Here is a 13319-nt window from a genome sequence, read left to right as displayed (position 1 = left end):
CGAAAAGTAAAATGACTGATGTTCCAAGTCTGAATGGCAAGACGCTTGCTATATGGAGCCTTATGAGGTGGGGGAGGGGTGCTCCTTAAAGTGCCACCAAGCCTAAGGCCTCTTTCACACGGGCGAGATTTCACCTCACGCATTGCACCCGCACTGAATCCGGACCCATTCATTTCTATGGGGCTGTGCACATGAGTGGTGATTTTCACACATCACTTGTGCGTTGCGTGAAAAATCGCAGCAAGCTTTATTTTGTGAGTTTTCCACGCAACGCAGGCCCCATAGAGAATATTGTATTGTGTGAACCTAGCCTAGGGTGACGCATGCCACGTAAAAATACATCACAATTAAAAAAAATAATAATCTGAAATTTTCAAGGTAATATGTAGGGTTGAGTGAATCGACTTCGGTTGAAACATCCGAAGTCGATGCGCATAGAACTTAGTTCTAATAGTGTACGGAGCAGGAGGTCCGTACAGTATTAGAATGTATTGGCTCTGATGAGCCGAAGTTATTACTTCGCAAAGTCTCGGGAGACTTCGCATAATAACTTCATAAATCAATTTCTACTGTAAAAAAAAACCATTTCCCGAAAGCGGGTCAGGTGCCAAGGTACTAATTGAAACCGGACCCAAGTTCAGGAAATGTGTTTTTTTTTACAGTACTAATTTATGAAGTTATTACCTGAAGTCTCACGAGACTTCACAAAGCAATAACTTCGGCTCATCGGAGCCAATACATTCTAATACTGTACGGAATTAGAACGAAGTTTTATGCGAATCGACTTCGGATGTTTCATCCGAAGTCGATTCGCTCATCTCTAGTAATATGAATCAGAAAATGAGCCATTGTTTAAATCATGTTACACGTTTTTAAACAATTTTTGGTGATGTGTTATTTTTAATTTTCCATGGCAATATCTGTATTTTTAAACTAAAAACATAAAATCCTGCAGTTTAGCCAAACATTAAGCGCCACTTCTTGATCTGTACAGATCACTTTACTGCAGTTATCTGCTTATCATTCAAAGCAGGATTAGAATGACAGGTATCATATAATGTGTGTGTGTATATAATATATATATATATATATATATATATATATATATATATATATATATATATACACACACACACACACACACATGCTTACATATACATACACATATACTCCCCTAAAGAATTATTAGGACCACCATACTAATACGGTGTTGGACCCCCTTTTGCCTTCAGAACTGCCTTAATTCTACGTGGCACTGATTCCACAAGGTGCTGATAGCATCTTTAGAAATGTTGGCCCATATTGATAGGATAGCATCTTGCAGTTGATGGAGATTTGAGGGATGCACATCCAGGGCACGAAGCTCCCGTTCCACCACATCCCAAAGATGCTCTATTGGGTTGAGATCTGGTGATTGTGGGGCCATTTTAGTACAGTGAACTCATTGTCATGTTCAAGAAACCAATTTGAAATGATTCAAGCTTTGTGACATGGTGCATTATCCTGCTGGAAGTAGCCATCAGAGGATGGGTACATGGTGGTCATGAAGGGATGGACATGGTCAGAAACAATGCTCAGGTAGCCCGTGGCATTTAAACGATGGCCAATTGGCACTAAGGGGCCTAAAGTGTGCCCAGAAAACATCCCCCACACCATTACACCACCACCACCAGCCTGCACAGTGGTAACAAGGCATGATGGATACATGTTCTCATTCTGTTTACGCCAAATTCGGACTCGGACCATTTGAATGTCTCAACAGAAATCGAGACTCATCAGACCAGGCAACATTTTTCCAGTCTTCAACAGTCCCATTTTGGTGAGCTCGTGCAAATTGTAGCCTCTTTTTCCTATTTGTAGTGGAGATGAGAGGTACCCGGTGGGGTCTTCTGCTGTTGTAGCCCACCTTTCTTTCCCATTCTGACATTCAGTTTGGAGTTCAGGAGATTGTCTTGACCAGGACCACAACCCTACATGCATTGAAGCAAATGCCATGTGATTGGTTGACTAGATAATCGCATTAATGAGAAATAGAACAGGTGTTCCTAATTGCAAAAGGTGATATTCCAGCTTATCTGCTCCCTCCTGACCTCTGCACAGGTCACAAAGCATGCCTGGAGAACTCTCCCGTAGAAGTCAATGAGGTCCCCTCTTGTCCATTGCGTCTATGGCCCATGGGGCCGCCGTAATTTTTTTTTAAATGTTGTTAAAAGGGCCTTCCGAGATTTAAATACTGCTGACCTGTCCTCTGGATAGGTCATACGATTTTAATTGGTCGGACCCCCACCAATCAGCTGTTTGAGAAGGCACCGGCGCTCCTGTGAGCATCGCGGCCTTCTGTGCTCACTAAGCACAGCGCCGTACCTTCAATAGTGGCTGTGCTTGGATATCGCAGCCATTCACTTCTATGGGGTTGAGCAGCACCTAGGTCATGTGACCAATGAGCATACCGTCACTTGGCCTAGGGAAAGCTGTGAGCAGGCCACTGCGATCACCGCTGCCTTCTCAAACAGCTGATCGGCGGGGTCCCGGGTGTCGGACCCCTACCGATCACATACTGATGACCTGTACTGAGTATAGGCAATCAGTATTAATGTCTCGGAAAACCCCTTCAAGAACAGCTCAGGCAAAATGGCCACCCACATAATCATGTTCAGCAAATAGAATTAAAAAAAAAAAAAAAAAAAAAATAAAAAAAAAAATCTACATTTTTTTTTTCTAAATGTCTGGTTATAACTGACAAAAAACAAACAAAAACCTTTCGGTGACACATTAAAGGGGTTCTGCAGTTCTTTTAAATTGATTATCTATCCTCTATCCAATCAGAGTTGCAGAAATATTTTTTTATTATCAGGATTACGTTTTAGCAGTGGATTTTCTCCTTAACGATACGCAGATTTTACGCCATGTGCGAATACTCCCCTAAATGTCCCAGCACTAGAGGGGGCATCCAATTCAGACTGCACAGATTTCAGTTTCATGTTCTTTAATTTTAAATTAAAGGGACACTCTGTCCACACCAAGCCCTACTCCACAAATCGGCGGTCTCTAACATCGCTGTAAAGCTGGCCTGCAGCTGTGAGGGCAGGATGGGGGTTGTAGTTTTGCAGTAGCTAGAAAGCCCTCAGCCTTCCCACCATACCCAGCAGTGCATGGCTCTATAGCATTAGGAACCAGGTAGCCAGTGCACCTATGCGGCTGTCGGGGGCATGCTGGGGGTTGTAGCTTTGCTGGATTAGGCCTAGGGGGGGGGGACACTGTCACCGTTGTGCTGCCCATCCCGACCCTGTGCGGCTCATGTAGCAATGCGGAAAGGGAGAGACCCGGCAACAAACCCATCACATTGTTACCCACCGGATCCCCTATGGGACACTTGCAGCTAATGACTCTTGCAGGCGCCAGCGGTCGGCTGCACTCCGGGGGGGACACGAGCCCCGGAAGCCGAGAACTTAATTAGCAAACATCAGAAATAAGTAAATCGCTGGGATCATTTATTCTCTTGGAGAAAATTAGCGGTAAGGATTCAAAGGGAAAGTCAGCGCGGGGCCCGGAGAGCAAATCTCTGAACGAACAGAAGGCTCTGGCAGACAGGAGAGGATATAAAAAGACCGCGCAGCGTGACTAATCCCGGCATCCAGAAATAACGCTGCCTTAAATATGCCATTCATAGAAAGGGGCGCAGAATTACTGGAATCCTGCCTCGATGTGTCCCCTCCACAAAGGCAGCAGTACTGTGGTGAGCGTCCGGAGCCTCATTTTTTCCCCCCAATACCAAGCTCCAAATCTCCTGCACAGACACCAAGGAGCTAAATGCTGCCTTCCCACAGCCACCACTAGGGGGAGCTCACTGCATATTTTATATATGAACACAAACATAACAGCTTACAGCAAGCTCCCCCTAGTGGTAGCTGGAAGCACTGAAAATGTACAGCTAGGAACAATACATGTCAATAGGGTTTTGAAAAGCCACATATAGGACCTGTTCACACGGTGGGTTTTTGGCAGCTGCGTCCTTTCTGCCTCCTGTTCATCTTTGTGTTGAGTATAGCGGAGCAGCAGCTGAAATCCATGGCTGCGCTGAGAATGAACATGTCCCTTTTCAGCGCAGCCGCTGCCTTGCAATCCTCAGCCGTCTCCCATTGATATGTATGGTGCTCCAAAATTACTCCCAGGTCCACGATGTGCACAAGTGCGTCACAAGGTGTGTCCGGCACGACGGATATATATACCCCGATAAGGAGGCCATGTGCCCGGACTGATATCGGCTGCACCCAAACGAGCAAGTGGAGGATCAAAGCGCAGCACAGTGCGCAGGAAATGATTCATTGGGGAGCAGGTATCAGCAGGGGCACCGCTTATCTGCTCTCATGTAAAGCTGTCCTTTACCATCCACTGAGCTATGGTATCTGCCCAAGCACCTGTCTGTATGTATTCTGCGCATGCGCAGTGAATGTCTGACCGCTTCCTTGCTCAGACATCTCCACTGCGCCTGCGCGATGACGCCATAGTGCTCCGAGGAACAGGCGCAGTGGAGATGTCTGAGCAGGGAAGCTGTCAGACATTCACTGCGCATGCGCCGAATACAGGCGCTCACAAGGAGGATCGCATTCAGGAGGAGATGGGCGGGCTGGAGGGACGCGCTCGGCGGCGGCAGTTTCTGAAGGTAGACGGAGCCTCTAGGTGCTAATGACGCCCCCATAGCACCTAGAGGCTCATTAGCATATTAATAAAAGTTCTTTTTTTAGCAAAACGGCTGCCCCAAAAGCAATTATATTAGGATGGTTGGGCAGAGCAGACACTAGCGGATCGCTAGTGTCTGACAGCTAAATATGTGACACCTAAGTGGTAGAAACCCTTTAAAGAAAAACCAAGACAGTATGGAAGAGGGGGGGGGGGGGGGGGGTAAGTATGAAGAGTCACATCTGTATATTCCGGAACATCTCCGAAGAGCGGAACCGGCAAACTGATGCGTTCTGAGCAGATCATTTTCCATTTAGAATGCATTAGGGCAAAACTGATCCGTTTTGGACCGCTTGTGAGAGCCCCGAACGGATCTTACAAACGGAAAGCCAAAACACTGGTGTGAAAGTAGACTTTGAGTCCATTCACACGGCCGCAATTTTTTTCCGGATCCGTTCCGGATTTTTGGGGCCTATTCATTTTCAATGGGGCCGGACGGATGCTATGTGCTGTCCGCATCCGCACTTCCGGATCTGCAATTCTGTTCCCCCAAAAAAATAGAACATGTCCTATTCTTGTTTGCAACTGCAGACAAGAAAAGGCATTTTCTATTATAGTGCCGGTGAAATGCGTAACGCATGTTGCCGATGTCAGTGTTTCACGGATCCGCATTTTGCAGTCCGCAAAACATCTACGGACGTGTGAATGGACCCTAACTGGTATAGAGTGATTTCCTCGGACCATTCCTCTGGTGAAGGAGAGGAGGGGGATTTCCAGTGTCGTGGAGTAACTGCTTTTGCTGCCTGAATCGCGTATCTCAGAGGCGAGTCCTCGGAGGCTGGAATATTTAGGTCAAGCAGATAGAGGAGCTTCAGGGGGGTTCTGCACAGGAACGCCGTCACCTCTGGTGGTTTTGTGCACAAAATTCCAGAAGGAGCGCAGGACAGTACAATTCCACCAAATATGGATCATTGCGCCCTCCTGACACTGTGGGGAACCACTGATGGAGAAGTGCGGGCCCCCTGGACCTTCTGGAGAGGACTTTTTAACGCGCCTCCTGGGCCTTAGTAGAAATCAGCGCTTTATGGGACAAGAGGAAACTCTGATTCCGCCGAGATAGGGGGAAATGTGCGCACCGTGGATTTTAATGCAGATTTCCTGGGAAATCCACAACCGAAAAGGTCTGCAGCCTAAGGGTCTATTCACACGTCCGTTTTTTCTTTCCTGATCTGTTCCGTTTTTTGCTGAACAGATCTGGACCCATTCATTTTCAATGGGTCCTGAAAAAAAATCTGACATTGTGCTGTCCGTTTTTTTTCAGGACCCATTGAAAATGAATGGGTCCAGATCTGGTCCAGATCTGTTCAGCAAAAAACGGAACAGATCAGGAAAGAAAAAACGGACGTGTGAATAGACCCTAAAGGTCTATTCACACGGCGTTCCCAGTACAGCAAGAGGAATTCCCATCATAGAGCTGAGCCATACGCCTCTGTATAGGGCGACTTCCATAGGATCCCATGTGCAATATACAGTCGTGGCCAAAAGTTTTGAGAATTACTTAAATATTGGAAATTGGAAAAGTTGCTGCTTAAGTTTTTATAATAGCAATTTGCATATACTCCAGAATGTTATGAAGAGTGATCAGATGAATTGCATAGTCCTTCTTTGCCATGAAAATTAACTTAATCCCAAAAAACCTTTCCACTGCATTTCATTGCGGTCATTAAAGGACCTGCTGAGATCATTTCAGTAATCGTCTTGTTAACTCAGGTGAGAATGTTGACGAGCACAAGGCTGGAGATCATTATGTCAGGCTGATTGGGTTAAAATGGCAGACTTGACCTGTTAAAAGGAGGGTGATGCTTGAAATCATTGTTCTTCCATTGTTAACCATGGTGACCTGCAAAGAAACCCGTGCAGCCATCATTGCGTTGCAGAAAAATGGCTTCACAGGCAAGGATATTGTGGCTACTAAGATTGCACCTCAATCAACAATTTATAGGATCATCAAGAACTTCAAGGAAAGAGGTTCAATTCTTATTAAGAAGGCTTCAGGGAGTCCAAGAAAGTCCAGCAAGCGGCAGGATCGTCTCCTTAAGAGGATTCAGCTGCGGGATCGGAGTGCCACCAGTGCAGCGCTTGCTCAGGAATGGCAGCAGGCAGGTGTGAGCGCATCTGCACGCACAGTGAGGCCAAGACTTTTGGAAGATGGCCTGGTGTCAAGAAGGGCCAGCAAAGAAGCCACTTCTCACCAAAAAAAACATCAGGGACAGATTGATCTTCTGCAGAAAATATGGTGAATGGACTGCTGAGGACTGGGGCAAAGTCATATTCTCCGATGAAGCCTCTTTCCGATTGTTTGGGGCATCAGGAAAAAGGCCGGAGAAGGAAAGGTGAGCGCTACCATCAGTCCTGTGTCATGCCAACAGTAAAGCATCCTGAGACCAGTCATGTGTGGGGTTGCTTCTCATCCAAGGGCAGTGGGCTCACTCACAATTTTGCCCCAAAACACAGCCATGAATAAAGAATGGCACCAAAACACCCTCCAACAGCAACTTCTTCCAACAATCCAACAACAGTTTGGTGAAGAACAATGCATTTTCCAGCACGATGGAGCACCGTGCCATAAGGCAAAAGTGACAACTAAGTGGCTCGGGGACCAAAACGTTGACATTTTGGGTCCATGGCCTGGAAACTCCCCAGATCTTAATCCCATTGAGAACTTGTGGTCAATCCTCAAGAGGCGGGTGGACAAACAAAAACCCACTAATTCTGACAAACTCCAAGAAGAGATTATGAAAGAATGGGTTGTATCAGTCAGGACTTGGCCCAGAAGTCAGTCAGGAATTGCAACCAAAAAGAAACTGTCTCATAAAGAGAACCCCCAAAGTGCCCCTGCGGTCAGCCGATACTCCCCGATGCGGATGCACCGCACCCAAGTCCCGGACAGCCGTGTCTATCTGATGCAGGAGCACAATGCAGTCGGGCAGTAGGATCTGCAGGCGGATTACCCTTAGGCCCCATTCAGACAACCGTATTTTTGGTCCACATACGATACGTAGATTGGATGCGGACCCATTCATTTCAATAGGTCCGCAAAAAATAAAAACAGACAGCACACCATCTGCTGTCCACATCTGTATATCCGTTCCTCAGCCCTACAAAAAGATAGAACATGTCCTATTCTTGTCCGTTTTGTGGACAAAGATACGCATTCTTACAACGGATCCGCAAAAAGAAAAGAAAAAAAATAACTGATGCAACACGGACACAATCCGCTGTGTCAATACCATTTTTTGCGGATCTGCAGACAGCAAAGCACATACGGCTGTGTGAATGCACCCTTAACTGAAGGCCCCGCAACTCGTGGTAATCCCGCTGGTGGACCCCCATCACGTAAGGGAACCCCTATAATCAATCCTTTGCTCGACATTAGGGCTCGGGCCCACAAACGCATATGTGGAATCATTCACTTCAACAGGGTCGCAAAAATACGGAAAAGACTCCATGTGCTTTCCATGTCCTATTATTGTTATAAGGATAGGACTGTTCTATTATGGGCTGGACATACGGTAAAAGGTCGACGGGAACAAAGCCGGTTTCCGTGTTTTTTGGATACGCAATTTGCGGACCGTAAAACATCCAACAGTCGTGTACATGAGCCCTTAGTCTTGGTTTTGACACTGCGGTTCTGATGCGTCTTTAAAACTGCTGTAAAAAAAACGGTTTTACTAAAGGGGTTGTCTCGTCTGAGATACTGGAGGCATGGCGCTTGGATACCCCAGCGAATACCTCTAGAACGGGGCTCCCTGGCACCCGCATTGCTTCCGATCCCTGCCTGGCCGCTGCATCTCCCCGTCACACCGCTTCAAACATCCAGTGACCAGGGGGGCAGCCAATAGCAGGCCGTGACAGCCTCCCTAGTGTCACCCGCGATGCTAGGGAGGATCGTTCCTCTCGCGGCCTTTTATTGGCTGCCCCCTGGTCACTGGATGTTTGGAGCTGCGGCGGCTGTGAGGGCAACGGAAGCGATGCAGGTGCCTGGGAGCGAGGTAAGTACTACCTCTGTGAGGGGCCCGGACATTTTGGAGGGGAGGGGGGAATTATAGGGGGTTGGATAATCTATTTAATGCTGACACGTTTTCAACAGATATGCAGTGTAAAGCATGGCGCGCACACAGCAGCAGCAGCCTGAGAATACTCTAATAGGAGGGGCATTTCAGACTACCTCAGACCCCCATTAGTCCCAGAGGCTGAACCAGTGTCGGACTGGGGTTCTTAGCTTACGGCCCACCAGTAAAATTAGTTTTGGGGACCCAATATACAACTATAGGCACACAGCGGCAGGCAGCAGCAAGACACTCAAGGCGATTGATTATGGGGGGGGGGTCTAGCAGCGAATTCGAGGAGGCAGGTCCCTCCCTATTCGTATACAGGGCAGTCACTATACTGTGCAGGGGGTGGAGGACTAGGGGCCCACAGAGGATTCACCTGTTCCCCTGTGGGCCGGTCCGAGCCTGGGCTGAACCCCCCACGATGACGACGTCATGAAATATCCCAATGATGCGCCAATATCAAGATAAGATGCGAATAGACTAGGGCATTCTGAGGTTATTGGGGGGTTCCTTTTTTAAAACCCCCCTTATGGCTACTTTCACACTAGCGTTCGGGTTTCCGTTCGTGAGCTCCGTTTGAAGGAGCTCACGAGCGGACCCGAACGCAGCCGTCCAGCCCTGATGCAGTCTGAATGGAGGCGGATCCGCTCAGACTGCATCAGTCTGGCGGCGTTCAGCCTCCGCTCCGCTCGCCTCCGCACGGACAGGCGGACAGCTGAACGCTGCTTGCAGCGTTCGGGTGTCCGCCTGGCCGTGCGGAGGCGTGCGGATACGTCCAGACTTACAATGTAAGTCAATGGGGACGGATCCGTTTGAAGATGCCACAATGTGGCTCAATCTTCAAGCGGATCCGTCCCCCATTGACTTTACATTGAAAGTCTGGACGGATCCGTCCCAGGCTATTTTCACACTTAGCTTTTTTTAGCTAATATAATGCAGACGGATCCGTTCTGAACGGAGCCTCCGTCTGCATTATTATGGGCGGATCCGTTCAGAACGGATCCGCCCGAACGCTAGTGTGAAAGTAGCCTTAATTAGTCAGAGTGGAGGATATCTACCGCCACATCCATGGCACACAGACAACTGATACTGATGGGCACCATGTAATGCTTGACTCCTCCTGTGGTGGCGCTGCAGGAGAACTGAACACTGGCTGCAGGGTGACGGACATTACAGCGGCTGGAGGTCACCTCTGCGACCGGCGCAGCATCTGCCGCCCCTAGAGATGACACACACGGGGTCCCCGCGTCGTCCTCTGAACTCCGGCCATTACCTATGATTATTGATCTCTATGGCTCCACCAGTTGCTGGAGGGGGCTGTGTACTGAGCAGTGGTATATACTGCAACCCCCATCATCCTCTGCTTCCATGCAGGAAGTGGAGGTAACTACAGTGATGGACACAGCACCGATACCTGAGGCGGCAGGAAAAACCAACAAGAAGCAAGAACTCTGCAGCCATGACTGATCACAGGAGGGGTTAACTCTGCACAAGTCACATGACCCAACCAATGACAACTCCTATCATCCACTGTATGTAGAACGGACGACACCTCGTGCCCCCCCTGGCTGTCACCTAGCTCCCCCCTGCTGTCACCTCACCCCCCCCCCCCCCCCCCGGCTGTCACCTCACCCCCCCCCCCCCCCGGCTGTCACCTCACTCTCCACTGCTGTCACCTCACCCGCCTCCCCTTACCCGGCTGTCACCTCGCGCCGCGCCCCCCCCCCCCCCCTCCACCGGCTGACACCTCGCGCCCCTGCCCCCCGCCGGCTGACACCTCGGGCCCCTGCCCCCCGCCGGCTGACACCTCGGGCCCCTGCCCCCCGCCGGCTGACACCTCGGGCCCCTGCCCCCCGCCGGCTGACACCTCGGGCCCCTGCCCCCCGCCGGCTGACACCTCGGGCCCCTGCCCCCCGCCGGCTGACACCTCGGCCCCTGCCCCCCGCCGGCTGACACCTCGCGCCCCTGCCCCCCGCCGGCTGACACCTCGGGCCCCTGCCCCCCGCCGGCTGACACCTCGCGCCCCTGCCCCCCGCCGGCTGACACCTCGCGCCCCTGCCCCCCGCCGGCTGACACCTCGCGCCCCTGCCCCCCGCCGGCTGACACCTCGCGCCCCTGCCCCCCGCCGGCTGACACCTCGCGCCCCTGCCCCCCGCCGGCTGACACCTCGCGCCCCTGCCCCCCGCCGGCTGACACCTCGCGCCCCTGCCCCCCGCCGGCTGACACCTCGCGCCCCTGCCCCCCGCCGGCTGACACCTCGCGCCCCTGCCCCCCGCCGGCTGACACCTCGCGCCCCTGCCCCCCGCCGGCTGACACCTCGCGCCCCTGCCCCCCGCCGGCTGACACCTCGCGCCCCTGCCCCCCGCCGGCTGACACCTCTCCCTGCCCTGCCTCCAGTGACAGCTCGGCTCTGAGAGGTTCTGCAGCAGCTGAGGCCCCTCCCCCGCACTCACCGTGGTTGTCCTTCTGGCTGATGCTGTGGGTCCTGATGAGGGAGGACAGGCGGCGGATGTCGCCCTTGAAGACGCACTCGTGCACGGGGTAGTAGGTGCCGGGCTTGGTCTCCCCGTCGCCGCTCGCCAGGGCCGGGTTGGAGGGCGCCCGGATCACCCGGTGGTTGCTGAAGCTCTTGCTGTTCCGGTTCTTGCGGGTAAACGTCCCCCCGGCCGTCGCCTCCTCATCGGGCTCCAGCAGCTCCTCATCCTTACACGGCTTATGGTCCCGGCGGAGGGAACGGATCTTTTCCCCGGTCATTGGAAGAACGAGGACGGGGAAAAACAAGGGAAAAGAGCACGGGCCGCCCCGTACGGAAGGGAACCGAAGTCCCGAACATGCGGCTCACACCCGGGATATCCCCTCAGCACAGCGACAAACCACCCGCGGCCATCTTACGGCACCGCTATCGCGTAACCACTCCGCTCCGAGACCTCAGCTACCTGAGTGGGCGGGCAGAGGAAGTAGTGACGTAAAGCCCAGCGAGCGCGCCTGCGCAGGGCGAAATGCGAGGGGGCGGACGCATTCTTGTGACGTGTCAGGCTTGCGCAGTCGGCTCCATCAGTGACCCTGTGTGGGCTGTCGCCATCTAGTGACGTAATGTGGTCCCTGTCGTTCATGGGCTCTGCAGCACTGGATATTCCTTGGGTCGCCGTTCCTCGCCTCTGCTGGTCTCTTAGTTTCCCAATAGCAGGAGAGACAGAGGTGGCGAACGTGCGGCTCCTACTAAGAGGTGGTCCATAGCAACCAATCAAATTCCACCTTTTATCCACTTCAGCCCCGCTAGCTGAAACCCCCTTCATGACCAGAGCACTTTTTACACTTCGGCACTACACTCCTTTCACCGTTTATCGCTCGGTCATGCAACTTACCACCCAAATGAATTTTACCTCCTTTTCTTCTCACTAATGGAGCTTTCATTTGGTGGTATTTCATTGGTGCTGACATTTTTACTTTTTTTGTTATTAATCGAAATGTAACGATTTTTTTGCAAAAAAATGACATTTTTCACTTTCAGCTGTAAAATTTTGCAAAAAAAAACGACATCCATATATAAATTTTTCGCTAAATTTATAGTTCTACATGTCTTTGATAAAAAAAAATGTTTGGGCAAAAAAAAAAATGGTTTGGGTAAAAGTTATAGCGTTTACAAACTATGGTACAAAAATGTGAATTTCCGCTTTTTGAAGCAGCTCTGACTTTCTGAGCACCTGTCATGATTCCTGAGGTTCTACAATGCCCAAACAGTAGAAAACCCCCACAAATGACCCCATTTCGGAAAGTAGACACCCTAAGGTATTCGCTGATGGGCATAGTGAGTTCATAGAACTTTTTATTTTTTGTCACAAGTTAACGGAAAATGATGATGATTTTTTATTTTTATTTTTTTCTTACAAAGTCTCATATTTCACTAACTTGCGACAAAAAATAAAAAATTCTAGGAACTCGCCATGCCCCTCACGGAATACCTTGGGGTGTCTTCTTTCCAAAATGGGGTCACTTGTGGCGTAGTTATACTGCCCTGGCAATTTAGGGGCCCAAATGTGTGAGAAGTACCTTGCAATCAAAATCTGTAAAAAATGGCCTGCAAAATCCGAAAGGTGCTCTTTGGAATATGTGCCCCTTTGCCCACCGTGGCAGCAAAAAAGTGTGACACATCTGGTATCGCCGTACTCAGGAGAAGTTGGGCAATATGTTTTGGGGTGTCATTTTACATATACCCATGCTGGGTGAGAAAAATATCTTGGTCAAATGCCAACTTTGTATAAAAAAATTGGAAAAGTTGTCTTTTGCCAAGATATTTCTCTCACCCAGCATGGGTATATGTAAAATGACACCCCAAAACACATTCCCCAACTTCTCCTGAGTACGGCGATACCAGATGTGTGACACTTTTTTGCTGCCACGGTGGGCAAAGGGGCACATATTCCAAAGAGCACCTTTCGGATTTTGCAGGCCATTTTTTACAGATTTTGATTGCAAGGTACTTCTTACACATTTGGGCCCCTAAATTGCCAGGGCAGTATAACT

General features: G+C 50.2%; 1 protein-coding gene across 1 annotated transcript in view; it reads right to left on the bottom strand.

Moving 5' to 3' along the window:
- The window catches only part of ANKRD13C (ankyrin repeat domain 13C), a 29055-nt gene extending 17296 nt beyond the window's left edge, over nucleotides 1-11759 (bottom strand). The window contains exon 1 of the mRNA XM_044301681.1: nucleotides 11249-11759. Within this exon, the coding sequence (XP_044157616.1) occupies nucleotides 11249-11549 (301 nt within the window). The 5' untranslated portion in view covers nucleotides 11550-11759. The remainder of the gene's footprint in view (nucleotides 1-11248) is intronic.
- Nucleotides 11760-13319: the final 1560 nt, after the last annotated feature.

This window comes from Bufo gargarizans, chromosome 7 (genome assembly GCF_014858855.1).
Source record: "Bufo gargarizans isolate SCDJY-AF-19 chromosome 7, ASM1485885v1, whole genome shotgun sequence".
Taxonomy (NCBI): domain Eukaryota; kingdom Metazoa; phylum Chordata; class Amphibia; order Anura; family Bufonidae; genus Bufo; species Bufo gargarizans.
This window is presented reverse-complemented; position numbering and strand designations above follow the sequence as displayed.